General features: G+C 44.2%; 1 protein-coding gene across 1 annotated transcript in view; it reads left to right on the top strand.

Moving 5' to 3' along the window:
- GRIN2B (glutamate ionotropic receptor NMDA type subunit 2B) overlaps positions 1-19,558 on the top strand; it is a 170,463-nt gene that overhangs the window by 89,311 nt on the left and 61,594 nt on the right. The window contains exon 3 of the mRNA XM_053943245.1: positions 4,797-4,911. Within this exon, the coding sequence (XP_053799220.1) occupies positions 4,797-4,911 (115 nt within the window). The remainder of the gene's footprint in view (positions 1-4,796; positions 4,912-19,558) is intronic.

The following is a 19,558-nucleotide window of genomic DNA, read 5'->3' as shown; positions in this document are numbered from 1 at the left end:
TTTGAACAATTGTATAGAGAAATAATATCTGTATTATTTTAAACCTTCCATGGGTTTGGAGAATGGAGGTATAAGTCAGAAGTGAAAGGGATCAGTTGCGGTTTTCTCATTTAAAAAATCAACACTACTTCAGTCACTCAGATGAAGGCATTAACAGCATAGTTAGTGCTGGTTAAGTCTTTTATCTGTCAATCAGTTGCCCCTTGAAGGTCAGAATTCCCATTTTTAGATCAATATACTGGTCCTAGACTCCTTTTCCCTGTCCTTTGGGTCAACCCATCCTTTTGTCTGTCCATCCTTGTTCAGGAGCAGGTGTGAGGGATTGGCAGGACCCTGCTGCAGGGCTGGATTGATGTACTCTGCCCTGGTTGTTTGCATCAGGCAAGGTTGGGTTGGTTTGCTGGTGCTGAGAGAGGGAACGTGGTTTGGAGCTGTGGGCACTTCTACTAAAATGCAGAAACATGCATTTGCTTTTTTGCTCCTTCCTGGGCATGAAGTGGGTCTGTTCCCTGATACCTCAGATGGGTGAATTTTTAACACTGTCTCTAGGGGGAAAAAAAAGGCTATTTCACCATGCAGATTCTGTGGAATAAAGGCCTTTCACTGCTTTCATCTCACTGCTGTTATGATTGGCCTCAGTGTTTCCCATTACATTGAGATTCCAGACAGGATGATTGATGGTGGTATGCATCCCCATCCCTTTATCCTGCATCACATTCCACCTGCCTTTTACCCTGCAAAGGTAAAAGGTATCCCACAGCTTTTCCTTCCCCACCCTCCACCTATACCTTGTTTTTCCCTCGTGTGCTGGGCTGCTGAGATGACTCCCCAGTGCTGACTGTGGAGAGGCTGTTTTATTTATATGGTCTGTCTTATTCAGGGAAGCGATCGATGGAAGGATAATCACGCCATTTCAGACAGACTGCTTGTCTTCCTGAAGCATAACAAGCACTGACAGGACACAGGGGAGGATGTGTGTTTGTGTGTGTGCTGCACACATGTGAGGCAGGGAATGTGACGGAGTGAACCGATGCAATGTCCAAATTTGCCCCTCCGGTCAGCCAGCAGGCTTAGGAGGAGCTGATTCCAAGCAAGGCACTGGAGGAAGAAGTAGGAGCAGCTAGTGCTGATTTCAAATGCGTCTCCTTCACACCTGTCTCCGGGGCAGAAAAAAAATTTGGTTAGCACTCTTTCTGTGTTCCCTCAAGCCCCCTGTGCCCACCATCTGCCTCTCCAGGCTTTCTCCATCATGGCTGAAACCATTTAAAATGCCATCATCTCTCTGCTGGTCCTAAATTGGCCATCTGATGTGGTTTTAATGCTCTATTTGCAATGCTTTAAAACACTCTCCCTTAACTTGCAGGGCTGACAGATTTACATTTTGGATGGTTGATGTTACCTCAGAGCCCAGGATGGCGACTTAGGTACCCCTGGGTCTAATTTGCTTCGTGCTCAAGGGCATGTCCCTCTGTTCCTGCCTGCTTGTCCATACCACAGGGCTCACGGCGTCAGCCTGTTTCCACAGGCTGTGTATGTTTTGCTCTCACCCGTCTGAGTTTGGGTATTGCATCCGCTGCATCCCCACTGGGCTGGCGAAGGGCTCAACCCTTTCGTGCTTGCATCAAGTAGTTCCAGAAGTTGCCACATAAGCAAAATCTTTTGCTGAAAGGTGCTTCTAGCAAATTAAATTAAATTGCCCGTGTCAGCCCCCACCATGCCTCCTTTCTCTTTCTCTAACTCCCTCCATCTTGTAGTGCCAAACATGCAGGGATTAAGATTTTTACAGGCACGGTTTCCTCCTGGTTTATGTCACCTGCATGCACAACCTTCTCGCCCTCATGTTGTGCCCCCATTACATCTGGAGGCTCAGTTCAGACATGTCAGGGAGTCTCTGAGCCCCCTGCTTGCCTGCTTAGGGACTGTAGGGAGGAACCAAATCCCCCCTGGCCAGGGCAGGCAGCAGTGGTGCTGGTGTACCAGGGCAGCAGTGCTGCTGAAGTGGATGACTGCTGCTGCAGCAATGATGGAGGGCAGAGCCACTCGAGTGTGGCTGCCTTGCAGAATGCTGCTGACTCGGCCTGCCTGGGAGTCCTTCAAGCCCTGATGCTTTGTCACATAGGCTCAGTGCTCCTGAGCAAGCCCTGCAGCTCCCTGTGAGCTGCTCTCACCCTGCATCCCTGTGTTAGCTGGCAGCGTAAGTACAGGAGAGCAGGGAAAGCTGGGGGGAATGCCACTTCTTCTGCACTTCTGCAAACTTTTGTAAACATATTGCTAATGGGTTGGAGAGAAAACACTCTGAAGAATTATATTGCCAAATTTGGGGACTAATTTCAGTCATTAAGGTGTGAAGCAAGGGATTTTAGTACTGCTTTAAGTATAAATCTCAAGGCAGCTCCAAGGATTGGAGTTGTTGATGATCCCGCCTTGATTATTATTAGAGGTTCTAATCTTTCCAGTGAAAATGAGCATAAATGACACCCTCTTGTCTCATATCTGTTGCTGATTTCTATGAACTCTTCTTGTCAAGCTGTGCAAGGGAGATTCCTGTAGTGGAATCATTCTTGGGTGTGAGGAGAAAGAGGGTTGAGAACGGTTTAATATTGGTGTTTGTTTAATTAGATGTTGGCATTGCTTACTCATTACTGACATATAAAGCTGCAACTCCCATCAGGCTAATGGCATCCTCATCTTCTTGGAGCCTTTCTTTGTCTTTACTCTGGTGGCCAGTGCAGAGAAGTCATAAAGTTGTAATCTTGGTCCACTGGAAGATCCCTCCCACCACCACCAGAGCCTTAATCAGGTCTTGTAGGGTGCACATACCTGGCAATGGTCTGTGCTTGGCATTCGTCAGTACCAGAACAATTCACACAGCTGGGAAAAAAAAAAAAAAAAAGCCAGAAAAAGAGCATGTGTGGTTCTGACATGGGATGTTTTATGCCATTACAAACAATGGCATGGCTAAGATTTTTCAGGTGGGGGATATTTTGGGGTTTGCTCAATGTTTGGGTTCCAAATGGCTTTGGCTTTTGGAAAATAACCAATAGTCTGCCTTTGAAAATTGTCCTGTTGCAGATGTTTCATGCTGGGTTCCCTTATGGCTGTATTTCCAATGCTGAACATGTCCCTTGAAGGTCACAACATGGAGCAAATGTGGAATTTCCTTTAGAAATAAACATAATTGCTGATTGCACTTGGCAATGGGGAGTTAGTAGATGAGTTTGGTTGATTAATGGAGTTAAAAGAAAAAAGTTTGAAAAAGGAAGAAACTAAAATAATGACCTGCTTTTTTATTTGTTTGAAGAAGTTTCCCTGATACAATGATTTCATTAGATTAGCAGGGAGGTCTCTGTGCAGATAGTAGGAAAGCATGAACACACCGAAAGAACAGATTTTTCCCCCTCTTATTTATTTTCTTAAAATTGGTTCAAATTGAGTTCATAAGGGACAAATTGAAGCTGAATATTAGAAAATGTTTCCTGATGTCATGGTGTAATAGAATAGAAAATTTCTCATGTCTGTAATAGAAATGTTGCTTGTGTAATTTATAGAACTGTGCAAAGTAGGGGAGTGCAGAGTCCAGGGGCCAGCCCTGCAGGCAGCTTGGTCACCTCTGCCTCTCATGGTGATGTGATGCTACTGGTGCCAGAGCAGATTTACAAAGGTAAAATCTACTTCATGCAACAGGATTGTGAATTGAAGTGAAATATACGAACAGGATAAACTGTCAGAGTGCCATGGCGATGTCATATAAACCACTGAACTGTGAAATGTGTATTTACCTCCTCTTCCCTACAGTGTATTTCTAGATGATCTGACAGTTAAGAAAACAATAGACCTGATTCTTATTTACAGCAGCACCCCTTTAACATGCTCTCACAGTGCAGCAAAGCCTTGAAATGAGTGTAGCTGTAATCTCAGTCCACTTAAAGGCCTTCCCTATTGCCGGAGCTGAGTAAGGAGGCTTTAGGATAAATGAGATTGAAGCCCAGACTATTTTAACTGTCCATTTGTACAGCTGACATGAAATACCCCAACAGGGAGTGCCTTCTGCAGAAGTGATGGAGCCTTTCCAGACAAAGAGAATTGCTGATACTGGTTGCAGGGCTGATCACCCTTTAGTTTGATTTTACTGGGTGTAAGGCTTGACTCTGTCCGTAGGAAAAAGGACTTTCACCAGGCTCTTTCAACATCCTTATCCCTATTCCTAAGCTCCTTCACAAGATCACTCTGGGCCCCATGAGGTGTGCTGGCTCTGATAGGGATAGGGCTTCTTGCAGGTGTGCTGCTCCTTCCTCTGGTCTCCACTGCTTCCCGAGTCATTGCCTCGATGTTTGGGCTGGGGAGAGGTCTCCACCGCTTCACCTGTCGCCCATCACTGTCCTCAAGTGGCATGCAAAATCCCCTTTGGAGAGTGAGTGAAGTGTAGGCTGTGCAGTGTGTTTACACATCTGATTGCTAAAGATCCCTCTGCCCTTTGAGGCAGAGGAAAACCAGGGACTGTGGGCATACATATGCGTGTGACTCTTAGACATGCTTTTAGGAATTCATTGAGAGCCAACATAGTACATCACTTCCCTATCCCAGCCACAAAATGGGGGCAGTTGCCCTGCCTTGCCTGATGTCCCAACTTCTGGAGTAATTGTCCTGTTTTTCTCACTCCCTTCCTCTTAGATTTTCTACTGTTTTGCACTGTGCTTCTACCCTCCTGATGTGAGCTGAAGAAGCGAGGCAGGGTCTCGTTTTGGGTTTGGTTTCCAAGCATTAATGTTCTCCTTGCTCTCTTCTCTCTCCTGCAGGTACCTGATCAATGTCACCTTTGAAGGCAGGAATTTGTCGTTCAGTGAGGACGGATACCAGATGCATCCCAAGCTGGTCATCATCCTTTTGACCAAGGAGAGGAAGTGGGAGAGGGTAGGATATGTTTGGTAATTCTCCAACTGTGTCAGGGAAGAAGAAGGCTCTAGGCAAATAATCCTCCCCACCTTTCTGTACTTCTTATCAAGGGCTGGCAATCTGCTTCTTGTATCCCTGACCACTGGTATCTCCAATGCCCAGGCTGCTGTCTTCTCCATGCAGGATGCCATTACAGTCTTCCATTAGCACGCATAAAAAATTCATCAGCTTCCTTTCTGTAATCTCTGAACATAAGTTTCCTGGCCTTTCAGAGAAGATACCTCCTCTGTGCCATGAGTTTCAATGGCTGAGACAGAAAATATTTCTCTGTATGGCTTGGTGGCAGTGAAGTTCTGTACACTAAATGACTATGATTGAGCTACAGCCACACTTAGTAATTTATGCCAGTATTAACTGTGCTTGATATATCTGGCCAGTGTCCCTTGCAATGGGATGGTGTGTTAAGTAGGATGTGAACGAACGTGAGATCATATTGAGTTGTTCAAAGATCCAAATTTGCATATTTTGGAATAATTTGCAAAGCACCATTTTAGAAATGGTGTGAATTTCTGAGTTAGTGGGAAGTTTTGGTTCATTTCACCTCCCACATAAATGTCAGTGGTCCAGGCTCCAAACAAGTAATTCCAAAGGGTTTTTGTTGAAGCAGAGGGGGTAGTTTAAGGGCTAAGAAAATGAGATTAAAAAAACGTTTTGGGTGTGAGAAGTCAGAGCAAAAGAAGGAAAATTCGTCAGAACACTCGATAGATATGAAGAAGTTGGTCTGTGTGCAATCATGTGTATGGCTTAGAAAAAAAGCCCCTTTGTCCCCTGCTTGGACTTGCAACTGACTTGCTTGGTGAAAGTGAGGAAGAAGTTAATGGGGAAATGAGAATGAGATGGGGAGCTGTCAGGAGAAATGTATTCAGAAAACAGCTGTGAGAACAACTTACAGCTTGTGAATGAGATAGAAGAGCAGTCACTTTAGTGCCTGGCAGGCACTAGGGTCTCCCAGTAGTTGCAGGAATTTGGGAAGAAGGTGAAAGCCCCCAGCTTGTGCCTGGTTTCCAGGAGGACCTGTCTACCTCATGGTCTTGGCACTGTTCAGACCAGATGAGGGTGTGTGGTCTGGGAGATTCAGAGGAGGTCTCAGTGGGCCAGAAATGTGAGGAAACAAAGGGCATGGCATAGCATGTGTGGACAACTCTTGGACATAGCTGAAGGCAGGCTGTCTAGATACTGCACAGGGTGTGGATGTGCAAAGTTCAGGCTGTAGAGACTTCACATCAGGCTCAGCCCGTCACTCAACTTCATTAAAGCTTACCAGGAAAAGTCCAGGAGGATTTGTTCCTAGCTGGCACCACATTTGTTCTCACGGGGGAAAATTCCATCGTCAGAGGAGGAAAATGAAGCCGTAGCAGCATGAATCCTCCAAGGGGTTATTAGCAGGCCTGGCTGTGAGAATCTGTTGCTGGAATGCTTTGCGGTCTCTGGGGAGGCACAGCTAAAAAGTCCTGGTTTTATCTTGCCTGTCACACGCTTCACATGTCGCACCCTCAGTGAAGGCTTGGTGGCTTCCATCAGTGGTAAGAAGGATTGTTCAGTCTCTGAGAGTGTATTTGTGGTCTCTCAGATGAAACAGACAATTAGTAGAAGGGATCCTGGTTATCAGGAGTGCTGGGATTAGATTTGTGACCTGCTTGAGCCCTGCTGTCTGTGAGGACTACTTGGCATCCATTAAACTAAAACAATCCTTCATTTCATAGGAGCTGGGGCTGGACTGAAATGAGGCTATGATGAACTATGGTATTAGTGGTAAGAAAAACACAGAGTGTTTCCTGGACACAAATTTTTATCTTGAAGTGGGTGTCTTCCTCAGAGAGGATCAGATTATTATAATCAAACTCTGAACTGGTTCAATTTTATGCTGGCAGGTTCTTTCTGGAAGACACTGAAGTAATCTCCAAAATGTTCTGATCACAGACCAAAACCTTTCATACCTGGAACCTCATGCTCTTTTTCTTAATATTTTTTCCATTCAGCAGAAATGCAAACAAGAAAGTATAAGTGTGAAACAGAGATCTTTGTGACAAAGATCATAGTTTTGTTCCATGTTTGCAGAGAGTCAGGCAACACAAACTGTTGGCCCTTAACAGCAGGTCCCAGGCAATGCCACAATACAAGAAATTAATATATTTTTAGCACATAATTCCAATACCTTTATAGTGCTTTGGAACATTAACAAAATTCTCACTAATTTTATGTAAATAGCAAGGTGCTTCATCCTGGGAACTTTTAGGCAAACAGGCAGTAGGAGACATGAGATGAAAGGCTGAGTGGGAAACACTGTTTTGGTCCAGTTGCATTCACTGTAGCTCAGTCTTTAACTACACACTTATCTATAATCAGATGCTATGCCTGGAAGGAACATCAGGAGGTCAACTAGTCCCTCCCTGTGCCCCAAGAGAGGGTTTAACTAGACTGAAATTATTCCTGACAGATGTTTATCTCACCTGTTCTGAGAGACCTTCAATGCTACAAGTCCCACAAAATCCCAAGTCAATCTGTTCTATGGCTTCTTTCTCCTTACCCTGCTAAGTTTTTCTGATGTCTACCCTAGATTTCCCTGGCTGCAATTTAAGCCCATTAATACTTAGTACCTCCCTAATGGACATAGGGAATTGTTTATTCTCTACCACTTCTTATTGTCCCCATGTAGGTTTGAAGTCTTCTATCATGTTGTCTCCCAGTCATCACTGGTGTAGGTTAAACAAGAATTTGTTCAGTCCCTCTTGGTAGGTCATGTTTTCTAGTCCTCTGATCATTTCTGTTAGTCTCCTCTGGATTTAGTAACACAGCTTGCAGCTCTGTACAGCTTGGCGCATTTGATTCTTGAAAGATGGCAAATGGATTTTGAGGGTATGTCTCATGGAGTATATATAAAAAGATATGCTTTAAAATAGGTGTGAAGTCTTCCATTTTCTGAGCAGCAAAGATCCAGACAGTGACTGAACTGTTTCAGGATTTCAGGTCTGTGAAATCTTTTGCGATTTTGATTTTTTTTTCCCAATAAATATCTTCACAACCTCACCAGTTATTTCAGAACAGGAATTAATTTTCCATAGGAGCTGCAGCTGCCCCCAGACTCTGATGACAATAAATCTCCTGATGAGTGCTTCAGACAAACTGAAGCCTTGTAGGGCTGACAATCATGAAAGAGCAAGAAGAAAACCCACTTTCTGCAAGGGGGCAGTAACTTGAGCTCTCCTGCTTGTCTTAACCATGATAAGCAAATGTGCTGAATTTCATTCACTCTGCTCCTTGTGGACAGAATGCTGCATGCCTTTCCTCACTGCCTTTTCATCAGCTGGTTAGTAAAGCTCTTTTCTTCACTGGCCAGATAGTGTAGGTGTGTTTTGGGTGCCTAGATGCCCCTGTTGTTTATCATAGAGGTGCAGGTATCCAGATGGAGGTGGTGAAGGATGTCTACTTTTATGCCCCATGAAGGACCATGCCTCAGTGCAGTGATGAGCGGGGGCCAGATGTCTTGCCAAAGTGAGCCAGAGTCAGTACTATACTAGGTTGTGTGTCAGTGGGTTGTGATATTTTGTGTGGGAAGAGATTTCACCCAGTATTTTTCTTCACTGTTTGCCTTTCTCTTCTGCTCTCCTATGATCCAACATATGATGAGGACTTAATTCTGGGTTCATGATCCCTTTGTGAGAGCTAGCAAGTGCTGCTATCTCCAGCTCCTGCTTATATCCTCCTCTACTGAGTCCTATCCCACTAGCTGCCCACCAACAGTCCTGTCCCATTAGCTCCCAGATCCTCCCATCTGCTTCCTCACTCTCCCCCAGCAAACCTGGGGGTGACACAAATGTTATGAACTTTGAGGCCCTCTTTCAGATTCTTTCTCTACTTTAATTACTAGTGAGTTTGGCATCACTTCTATCACTAGTTTGTGTTCAGCCTCTTCTCTTAGGTGTGTTACTGGGGATTCAGAGCACCTTTCCATGAGGCTCATGACACCAAGTTCTTGTGCCGCCCCACAGAGCCCTTTGATTCACAAGCTCCCTCCATCCCTTACCAAGCATGCCCCATTCACTCCTCTTCCTGTCTGGACAAGCAAAGCCCCAGGTGATGGTTTTGGTCAGGGTGCCACTACAAACCATCTTAGAAGACAGATGGGAAACTTATGTTGAAAGATTCATTCTCCTTGCTGCATGTACTAATCCTCTGCCCCTATTAACCTTCACCCCACTCAGCAGATAAAATGTTTGCCTGCTGCTGGTGCTATAATTATTAGCCTTTGACTTTTGAACTCTTTAACTCTTTAAGTCTTTAACTCTTTAACTCCAGCAGGGTCTGTTCTGCTTCCTCTAGCCATTGGTGAGACCATGATTCACAGGCAGGCTGCTCCTAGCCTGTACCCTTACCGCATTGTACACATTAGTGCTCCCTGGGAATGGGAGCTGTGACATCCTCTCAACTGCCTCAGTGACTGTGGACTTCCAGGACTTCCTAATGCTGCAGTAGGGTGGAAAATAGTGCCACTACTCTCTGCCGCATGGACTTTCCAGAGATGTGTTCAACTTCGATCACAGTCTGCATAAGATGAGTTTGTGAACTTCTGTGACCCTGTCTCCAGTTTGGGAGAGAGCACCATTATGCCCATCCATGCCTGGGAAGAGTTCCCCTGGGATATAGGAGGGAGATACAGAAAGAAAAGAAGGATTTAGAAAAGAAAAATGAAAAATGAAGATTTCCCTTATCTAAAAAAATAAGGAAAGAGAACAAGATAAGTTTTTGGACACCTAAATGATTGTTGAAAAAAGGACATACTAGTCAAGTGCTTTTGATGCCCCTGTAGGGAGAAAGAAGAAGTTGTCTTGCTAAATTGTCAAGCAGAAAGATTTCAGTTAGATATGTAGGGAGCTGTCTAATTATTGGCATGGTGAGACATGGTGGGGCTCATTTGCTGGTAGAGGTTCATTTGCTGGAGTATATAGAGAAAAATATCCCACAGTGCAGGATCTCAGTCTGTCTTGTCCTGCCTCTGAGCTGGTGGATGCAGTAAGTGATCTCTTGTGGTTCTCTGCCAGACTACATTTCTGTGATTAGATGAGCAAGACAAACTTGAAGAGTGTCTCACAAAAAGCAGCTTATTTCATAGGAGAGGCAACCCGGGTTGTGGACAAGCTGATCAGCAGAAACTTCAAGCCTGATCCAATGAGGTCATAATTTCTTCAAGCTTCCACCATGAACCTTTTGTGCGAGCAGGCAGTTGGTATGTGAAGGCTATTGTGCATGTCTGTGAACAAAAGCTCTTACAGAGGCACTTGTCACCTCCCGAAGTCTGCACCTTTGGGGAGCTGATGAGCACCACAGAGACACTGAAGAGGCTGTAGCATTTGATGATGATGCAGCCTTCAGGCCTGATCTCAAGTCTTACTGTGCATTAAAAGAAATATTCTCTGTCATCTCTTTGTGTGCTTCAATGTCCCAGTGGGAGAAATAACAGGGGAGAGGACTGAAAATACGATCAGTATTCTTGGCTTTTAGTAACAGTCCATGTGGTACTGACCACTCCGTGAAGAATCAATATGAATCATGTTATCCTATCTGTTACATTGCTTAGCAGAAGGAAGGAGTTAGATTTTTTTTTTTTTTAACTTTCTTAGAGAATAAAAGCCTCCTTAAAGAAGGCTTTTTAAAAATAGGAGAGGAACAAGAATGTAGAGTTGTGAGGTGAAAACTGCAGGTGTACAAATCCAGGTCTTCTCTGAAGGCCCTCCCCTGCCTTTGGTTAGATGACTAGATGTTTTGAGACAGTTTCTTCCTCGTGTTGTCTGGTGCCCACCTAGGCAAACCTTGCACATGTATGCTTGCCTCCATGGGGTAGAAGTTAATGCCTTTGGTCAGCTTCTGCTCTGTGTGTCGAGTTCTGGCATCTTGCCTGTGTGTCCAGGGAGGATATTATTTTTTATTCCACTGACTGCTTTTACAGTGAGACAAGATTGGATTGTTTTTGCCAATCAGTCTTGTTTTGCTAATTTTGCTGTGTACATGGGGATTTATGACTCATTGTCCCTGGGGAGAAATGGCATAGAAGTTTGTTTAAACCTACTCAGAGTAAGAGACTGATTCTGTTCCCACAGAATCAGTTTTTAGAAGTATATAGCTTCTCTTAGGGCAGAGGGACTGTTCTGGATTCAAGCACATATGGCTGAAATTAGAATGGGAGTCTGTACATGCATTTCCCCCCTTATTTTTAAAGTGTTCTTTCTGGACATGTCTCTAAGAGACCATAATTTGCTGAATGCCTTACTTCTAATTAGACAGCAGACTTGCATCAAAGAATACATATTTTATGGATATCTCACTCCCAAGTGAGTGTCCCTTAGATATCTGATCTAGGTCACATCTGATGGGTCTGTTTATGACCCTGATTCAATCAGACAACCAGATGGCTTTATTTGTGCACCTATGCTGCACCCACTGCCAGGATTTGGCCTGACTTCACACAGTTGCCCAGGATCTAACTGTATGTATTTGTGGCTAATTATGGCCATGTTAATCTTACACTGACTCCTAAGCAGAAGGACAGACTCAAGTGCCACACAAAGCCTTCCTTATCAGAGGATAAATGGAACTATCTTTCTGAAAAAGCCTTCTATGTAAATCTTGCAGACATGCTGGTCAAACTGTGTCTTTGCTGGATTACTGCATCCTGCAATAATAAACTAGTCTAGTTCTGACCAAAGAGACATATTGGGTGTCTCTTCCTAACCACTGTATATTATGTCATTATAAGCTGTCTGCTCTCTTTGCCTCTTGCTGAAGCAATTCCTGACTTTGCTTAAATTTTGGAGAGTATTTGTATGATTCATGAGCCTGCAGAAAAATATTCTGGCTCTTCTCCACCAGACCCTACTCCCTTGCTACTGGAGGGAATTCTTACATTGAAACAATGACAGCTTCTTGGAAAGACCTTGTCCTCTTATGCAAATCAGATATTGGAATATCTGGAGATCTTTATTAAGCCTAGGCTGTAGTTAGAATGCCTCCTACCATTTCTCTGCTGGTGTAGCTGATGAGGGTGATAGCAGCCATCTGACCTTTACTGGGATTGCCAACCTGACTCCTTGGACAGGGGATCCTGGAGGATTGTGCTCGGTGTACTAATAACAACATGTGATAACGACATCCAGCCCCAAGAGAAGACTGCCCTCACCTCCATTGTATTCTGCATGAAGACTCCTGTCTGGAGCTTTCTCTCAGCTGACTTGCTCATGCCACAAAGTGAGAGGTGCCAGTGTAACCCTTTGCCACGTGTATATCCACCTCTTGCATGCCATCATTGCTGTCCCCAGCACCCAGTTATGGACTTGGGACTTTGCTCTGCAGGGAGCTGAGTGAACACTAACAAAAAAGGTGGCTCCTACCCCAAAGTGGTTACACTTTAATTACAAGACAAAAGGTAGCAGATGGGTACAGATGGACCAACGGGGGAGTACAAGGGAACAATCAGACAACATTAGTCAGCATGGTAGGCAGCAGGCTTTACACACCAACTGCCTAACTCTTGTGAAGGCTTTGATAGGCAGCAGAGAATTATAACTGGCTTTGTGCAGGCTTATGGGAGCCTCATCAAGAGTGTGAAGGGCAGGCAGAGAAAAGCAGTAGAAGTGCTTGGAGAGCTGCAGCTGAGAAGGTGCAACAGCTCCAAAATATCCAATGCTGCTGGAAAAATTTCCAGTCTTCTTAATATTTGAGGGGATAATCCTAACTTTTCAGAGAACCAATAAACCTCTAGTAAGGCCACATCTTGCAATGCAGCACAAACTCCCAGTGCAGGGCTGATGTGCTAGTGCCAGAGCCACATTGCTTCTGGTTGAAACCCTCCTGCTTGCCAGCAGCTTGGAGATTTCCATGGCATGTCAGATGCTGCTGTGTATCTGTGTTCCAGCGTTTCATTGATTGTGGGAATGTTTCATCTCAGCATGTTGAAAATAAACATCCATATCTTAATGCAGGAGATAGCTGACTTGCTATAGGAAGCTTTCAGGTAGAGGTACAGTAATTACATATTCCTATCACAGCACAGTATCAAGGATCCATCCTATCATCATCCCGGATGAATCTATAGCATCCTCAAAAAAAACCCAAACTCCAAAAAAAACCCAAGACCAGGGAGGGTGATTTGATTTTGTACCTGATTTGAATCTGAATACAGGAGTGACTTTTTCCCCAGATTCAATGTACAAATTAGCTGACTGAAGTGGCTGAGGTCACTTGGCTTATTCAGCCTGGAGAAGAGGAGACTGAGCAGAGACCTCATAGCAGTCTCACAGAATTCATGGCTTCACAGAGTCACAGAACATTCTGAGTTGGGAGGGACCCACAAGGGTCATAAAGTGTAGCTCTTCCTCACAAGGGGAAGTGGCCAAGCAGACACTGATCTCTTTTCTCTGTGACCAGTGACAGGACACAAGGAAATGGCATGAAACTGTGTCAGGGGAGGTTTAAGCTATATATTAGGAAGAGGTTCTTCACCCAATGGGTGTTTGGGCATTGAAACAGGTTCCCCAGGGAAGTGATCACAGCACCAAGGCTGCCATAGTTCAAGAAGTGTTTGGACAATGCTCTCAGGTATATGGTGTGATTCTTGGGATGGTCCTGTCCAGGGCCAGAAGCTGGACTTCAGTGATCCTCATAGGTCCTTTCCAGCTGAGGATATTCTAAGATTCTGTGGTTCTGTGACTATTTATCAGCCCAACAGTAATTACTTCATCTGTACTTCACTCAGGAGTGATGTGAACAGGTTAGCCTTCAGTCCTGGATAGATGCACAGCATAGCCCCTTTCACTTTCCCTTGCTTTGTACCCAGTCTTCTACTGGGAATCACTTCAGGGAGTCTGTAGCAGTGAGGAGCCACACCGGTGCCATTGGAAGAGGCAGTTTATTTCCTGTTGCTTTTGGTGGCCAGACTGTGCTATGAAAAGGCAGCTGAAGAAAGTATGGCAATTTAGGCAGCTTTAAGATTTGAAATGCATGAAGAGATGAGGGCACAGAAAGCTAGCAGCCAACCAAACTGAGTCTGGAGAAAGAACTAGCAGAGCTGCAGCTGAAGGAGACTCACAGTGAGTGAATGTGCCCCCAACGCCTGAGGGTGTGTTTTCATCTGTTCACTTGCATTTGCTAGAAACTGTCTCATGTCAACGACATCTTTGCTTGGCCTGTGAATCCTTTGCTTCTTCTATTTTTACATTATCTGAATGTTATTATCTAGAGGCTCTGTTTTCCTTCCATGGGGCTTGAGAGAAATGAAAAGCTGCATATTCATAGGACCCTATGTTTTTCTTTCTTTTGCCTTTTCCTTTTTCTTCCTCCTCCTCCTCCGCTTCTCTGTTTGTTTTGGGTAAGATTTTGGCAGTTTGATTTTCCTGCAGTAAAAGTCTGGCCATATTTGCTTCTGAATTAATTTGAAATAAAGTTTTTCTAATATGAAACGGCTCAGACATTTTTCAGTAAGAAATAGCTTGTTTGTTGTGTCTTTGGCTTGGTTTGCTTCTCTCCTCTGGTGTTGGTTCAGTGTTTCTGTGCTTGTTCTCACGTGCTCCTTGTTTTGTGTTTGAACCCTAGTTGTATGTGATTGACTTGGCTTGATACTGAACTGCATCTTGATGGTATTTTTCACTAGACCAGGACAATCTTTTCCCTTGTGGTCTTCTCTGCACTGTTACGTGTAAACTTCTCTGCTGTTTTTCAAAGGTATTTCAGCGTTAGAGCTGTGGTTATCACTGGAGCTACTCTGTGCTTGAGTTACTCTTGCTGCTCATGATCTCTGGCATGCGCTCACTGTCATTGATTTGAGCATACAATATGTTCAGCATCGTTTGTTTTCCCTGTGCCTGAACTGTGTTTTCCTCGAGTCTGTAATTTTTTCAGACTGCCTTTGGTAATGTTAGATCCTGGCTTTGACTCTTTCCTTGCCTTGCAGTGGTGTCTGAGTTTCTGTCACCATCCTTTGGCCTTTCTTCCTTGTGAAAGGACCTGGCATTTACTGACCTGGGTTTAATTCTAAAATGTGCTGGGAGTTGTGCTGTCTTCTGCTGAGTCAGCAGTTCGACAGTCTTATTTAATTTCCTTCTGCTGGGCTAGCTGCATGCTGCAATGTCTCCCACCATGCCAAGCCTGAGAGGCTGTTTGACAGCCGTTTTCTTGTTCCCCTTTAAGCTTTCAAATTGGTCTGCATTTTGTGTGGCAGCTTCTGGTGCTTGTTTCCCTTAGGTTTATTTCCTCAGTTCCCATACACAATAATGGCTTACATTTCTATTGTTCCTTCATTCGCGAAGGATCCTAAGCACTTTGCAAAATTAACATAGAGACAACACTTCACTATGAGTAACATTCAGCTGCTCGTGTGGTGGAATGGGGTTAGACTGTTTAATGATGCAAAATAGCGCTGCACAACCATGTAAGGTAAGGAACAGGAGTCTCAAACAGAAGGAGGCAAGGAATTTTTAATTAAATTCTGGCCAATTTTGTCCACAAAGTCTGTTTGTGGGGAAAATGACATGGATCATTAAATAAGAAGAGTGATAAGGCCTGTGTCCTTCTCTTTCCAGATGGTAATGCCCCAGCCTCAGAAATATGGTGGGACAAACAAATGAGTTTGTGAAAAAACATAGTTCAGGATCAATGAAAATATTAATTTTGACCAGATATGGAGGATTTATTTTGAAGTTTTATTGCTGTAAATGAAAAAACATTTCATTTCCATGAAAACACCATGGTGTTTTCATGTAGACTCACAAAAGCCTTTAGGTACCATTCACAGAGGTGATGTGGAGGAGAAAATGGCAGCATCCTCCCCCAGAACCCGGAGTCTTATTAGGCAAACAGTGAGGACAGATACTAGGCAGTGGGAAACCGTATTCAAATCATTTCAGCCTGACTCCGAATGGAGGCTCAAACTGTGGTCTCTGTCACCTCTCATGAGAAAGGTCTTGCCTTTGGGACTGGGATTTTATAGTTTATTTTCTTTTTTTTAGTTGCTACTTTGTTGCTAATGAGTACATGAAGTGTGTTTTGGTCCAAATTTCCATCACTTTTATTATTCATGTCTGGTAAAGAATATGATTTTTTTTTGTGTGTGTTGAATGACTGAGTTTGATTAGTGGAAAATTCTAAAAAGCAAACAAACCTGGGTTTAGATGGAAGAAATACCCGGGTTTAGATTGAAGTAGTATATTTAATTTTTTAAAAAATATTTTTATTTAATTGTTCATATCTTGCTTTGAATAATTTGGTTTTGCACAGCTTCAAAAGAGTACCATTTTGGTCAGCAGTGGAACATGAAGTTTGAGCACTTATGTGACTGGAGAAACTACAGAGTGAAATCTAAATACTAACAGGTGTTGCACATCTTTTTGTTCTCCCCTTAGATGAATCCTGGTTTATGTAATCATGTGATTTTTGAGAGGAAATAGTCTTTGCTGGTAAATCAATTTATATTGGGTGCAGCACTGGACAGCAGAGATGTGCTGCAAGTTTTCCAGTCTAAACAGTGTCATACAACAGTCTCACTGTCCAAGCTGGGAGATTAGGAAGTAACAGAAAGAGTCCATTCTGCAGTCTGCTGCTGGAGATCAGCTCTGGCACACTGAGTTAACTGTTTGCTTTAAGCATCATCTCGGTGTTTTAAGAATTCAGGATTGCTCAGGTCACTTCTTTCAGTGAGTGCTTTACTTTTGTTCTTTTTTAGAAGTGGGAACTATTTGCTTTCCTTCTTAGATGTGTGCTCATTTTCACTGAGGCCAGAGTTCTTTGTATTGCTGCATTAAATTATGTTTGCCTTGTAAAGACTGCTGGGATTATGGCAGCATCTCATTTCTGTAGCTTTTTTCACCTTTGACAGGGGCTACCTGTGGACAGCTGCTTTCCTGGAGCTTGTCCTGCGTGTATGGATCAGCATTTGTAGTTTCCACCAGGTTCACGTCCTGTTCTTTTTCTTACAGGTTACTGCTGTTTGAGGTCTCAGTTTTTTAAAAGGCTGAGGAACAGACCCATAGAGAACTCCCTGTGTCTCTATTTGAATGTTTGTGCTATCCATGCTCTATTTCCTGTTTGGGTCCAGAATGAGTTCTTTGTGTGTATAAATTTTCCTGCTCATTGCCCAGACACCTTGCTCCAGCCTGGGACTAATGGAGACACTGTCTTATAAATAAATAAGGATTAAAAGAGTACAGTCTAGTGAAATCAGGACTAGGAACTTCCTCCATTAAGAAGTCCCCTGTCTCAAATAAACACTGAAGAATTCCCAGGGTTTATTGCACAATGCTACTTGAACTTTAGTTAAAACCTGTTTCCTCTGGCTCACCTGTGTCTCACTGGACCTTTGCCTGATTCCAGAGGATAGATTTTTCCCCAAATATATATATTTTGCTAGATAGGGAGTATGATAACTTTCTGCATGTGTTTGAAGGGAATATTCAATAAGAGAAAGAAGGACTTTAAGGCAGTCCAAGTGAATGTAATTAAAGAGTAATGGGAGGTAGGGGGTAGAGCAAAAGTGCATTTAAATGTAGTATCAGGAAAGAGTGTGTTCTTTCAGAAAATACAGAACAGTAGTCTGATGGACGTGCTGAGAGCCTGGTTGCTGTAGCTGTTGCCTATGGGACAGGACAGACCACATGGGAGGGAGATGGAGAGGAACTGACAGCAGAGATATCCACCAAAATTTTTTGTTTTCATTGTTCCATGTCTGTCAGCGTGTTTCTCTAGAGGGAGAGCAGCACAAATATCCCCCCTCCAGGAGAAACTCTTCCTCTCCCAGATGTGCTCTTCCCCCAGCAGCACTGCCTGCCTTCCTATGGGCAGGAAGGTAGAAGAAATTTCCTTTGCTTGACGGGGCTGGCCCAGTTGGTGCCATGACAGAGAGAAAGGGCTGAGAAGCCCCTGATACCTTGAGGAGGATGGCAGGTCTCTGCACTGCCTGCTTTGTGCCTGCATGGGTGGAATTTTCCAGGATCATCCCCCTCTGCCACCACCATCACTTTGCAAATTCCAAGAAATGCAACTCATGAAAATGCATTCTTAGCACACAGCTGACATGGTCAACATCTGCTTTCCAAAGAGAGTGCTGTGAGAGATTTCAAATTGCTGCACTGTGGAAAAAAATTACTTGGGGGTAATTATAGATACCTAACAATACTATTTAATTTCTTCTGCCATATCTTTCCTACATAGTGTATCTTGTAATGCTTCAGAGAGCTGAATAATTCTGACAGAGGGCAGTGAAAGGGGTAGGTAAGGGAGGAAAAATGTTCCCCGTTATTTCAGTTGGGATCTGAAATGAAGGAAATGTGAGCAAAAGATTAGGCATTTTCAAGTCCTGCTCCAGAAGAGGGACCTTTGCCTTTTTTGTGCAGTGCCTGCAGGAGTAGGTAGAGGATGTGGATGATGAAGGCAGCTGAGGAAAGCAGGATCTCCAAGCACAGTCTCAGGACAGGGGGAGTTTAGCACAAAGCCTTGCTGGTGTCTGGGGTGCTGCTTGACACCACTGCTCCTGAGCAGGCTCAGAGCTTCCCTTTTTTCCCAGGAAAAAGGGAAGTGAAATTTATGAGGTTGGACCTGTGACCAGTCACAGACTGACTCTTCCAGGTGGCAATTCAAAGTGCCTAAAAGTCAGCCCTGCTCAAAAGCACCTTTGCTTCCTCTGGTACAGAGAGAGCCTGAAAAGTCCAACCTCAAACAGGCTCAGTTAGGATGAGTGTGGGTGCTGTGGGTCTCCTCTCTGCTTCACAAGTGCTGTTGCTCTGTTGGCACTACATTCTACAGGTCCTGGATAAGCTGTGTGTGTCCACAGACTCCTCGTGGCAGCACAGGGCCGGCTGCTGGGGTGACCTATCCCCCTGAAAGTTTTCACATTCCCTGAGGGCTGCTGCAGCAGAAAGGGCACTGCAGGGGAGACTTCAGAAGAGGCTCAAGGGTCAAATAGGTGGGCCTGTGGGAAGGTCAGAAAATGGTTCAGGAGAAGCCCTCAGAGACTAAGCGGCACATGTGAAGGGCACAGTGAGAACCATGGAGAGCAGAAGTGGGGAGCAGTGGGCAAAACCAGAATTTGGGGGTATTGGATGTCAGTTCTGGCATCAGATGGGAGGCACCCAGGAGAGGGGGGCCTTGAGGATTGTTGAACCAGCAGCAGGAGAAGGATGTTGTGTATGCTGGCTCTGTTTCTGTAGAACCAGCAGCAGGAGAAGGATGTTATGGGAGGCTGCTATTTGGCTTGGCTTGGTCTGCATCCAGGGTCAAGGTGGATAAAAAAGGATGCAAGGTGAAGATGAAGCCCATGTCTCAAGCCTTTGGGATGTTATGTGCTTTCTGCCCCTGTGCTGGGTGCTCTGTCCCACCTCAGTTGCTGTCCCTGAGACAGGTACAGATGTGCAAAGCTGAAGTGAAAGGCAGTGGAGGTTTTCTAAAGGGACGATAGAAAGTAAGGCAGAGACTTCAAGCTGAGGATTTCTCAATTAGTATGGCTTCTACTGGTAAATTATCCCAGGCAGGCAAACTGTTAAGTATAATTTCTTGTAGAGAAATGCACCAAAAGGGATATAATGAAGATATTCATATTATGGAAGTGTGGCTGTTATCCTGGAAGAAG

Source organism: Vidua chalybeata, chromosome 5 (genome assembly GCF_026979565.1).
Source record: "Vidua chalybeata isolate OUT-0048 chromosome 5, bVidCha1 merged haplotype, whole genome shotgun sequence".
Taxonomy (NCBI): domain Eukaryota; kingdom Metazoa; phylum Chordata; class Aves; order Passeriformes; family Viduidae; genus Vidua; species Vidua chalybeata.
This window is presented reverse-complemented; position numbering and strand designations above follow the sequence as displayed.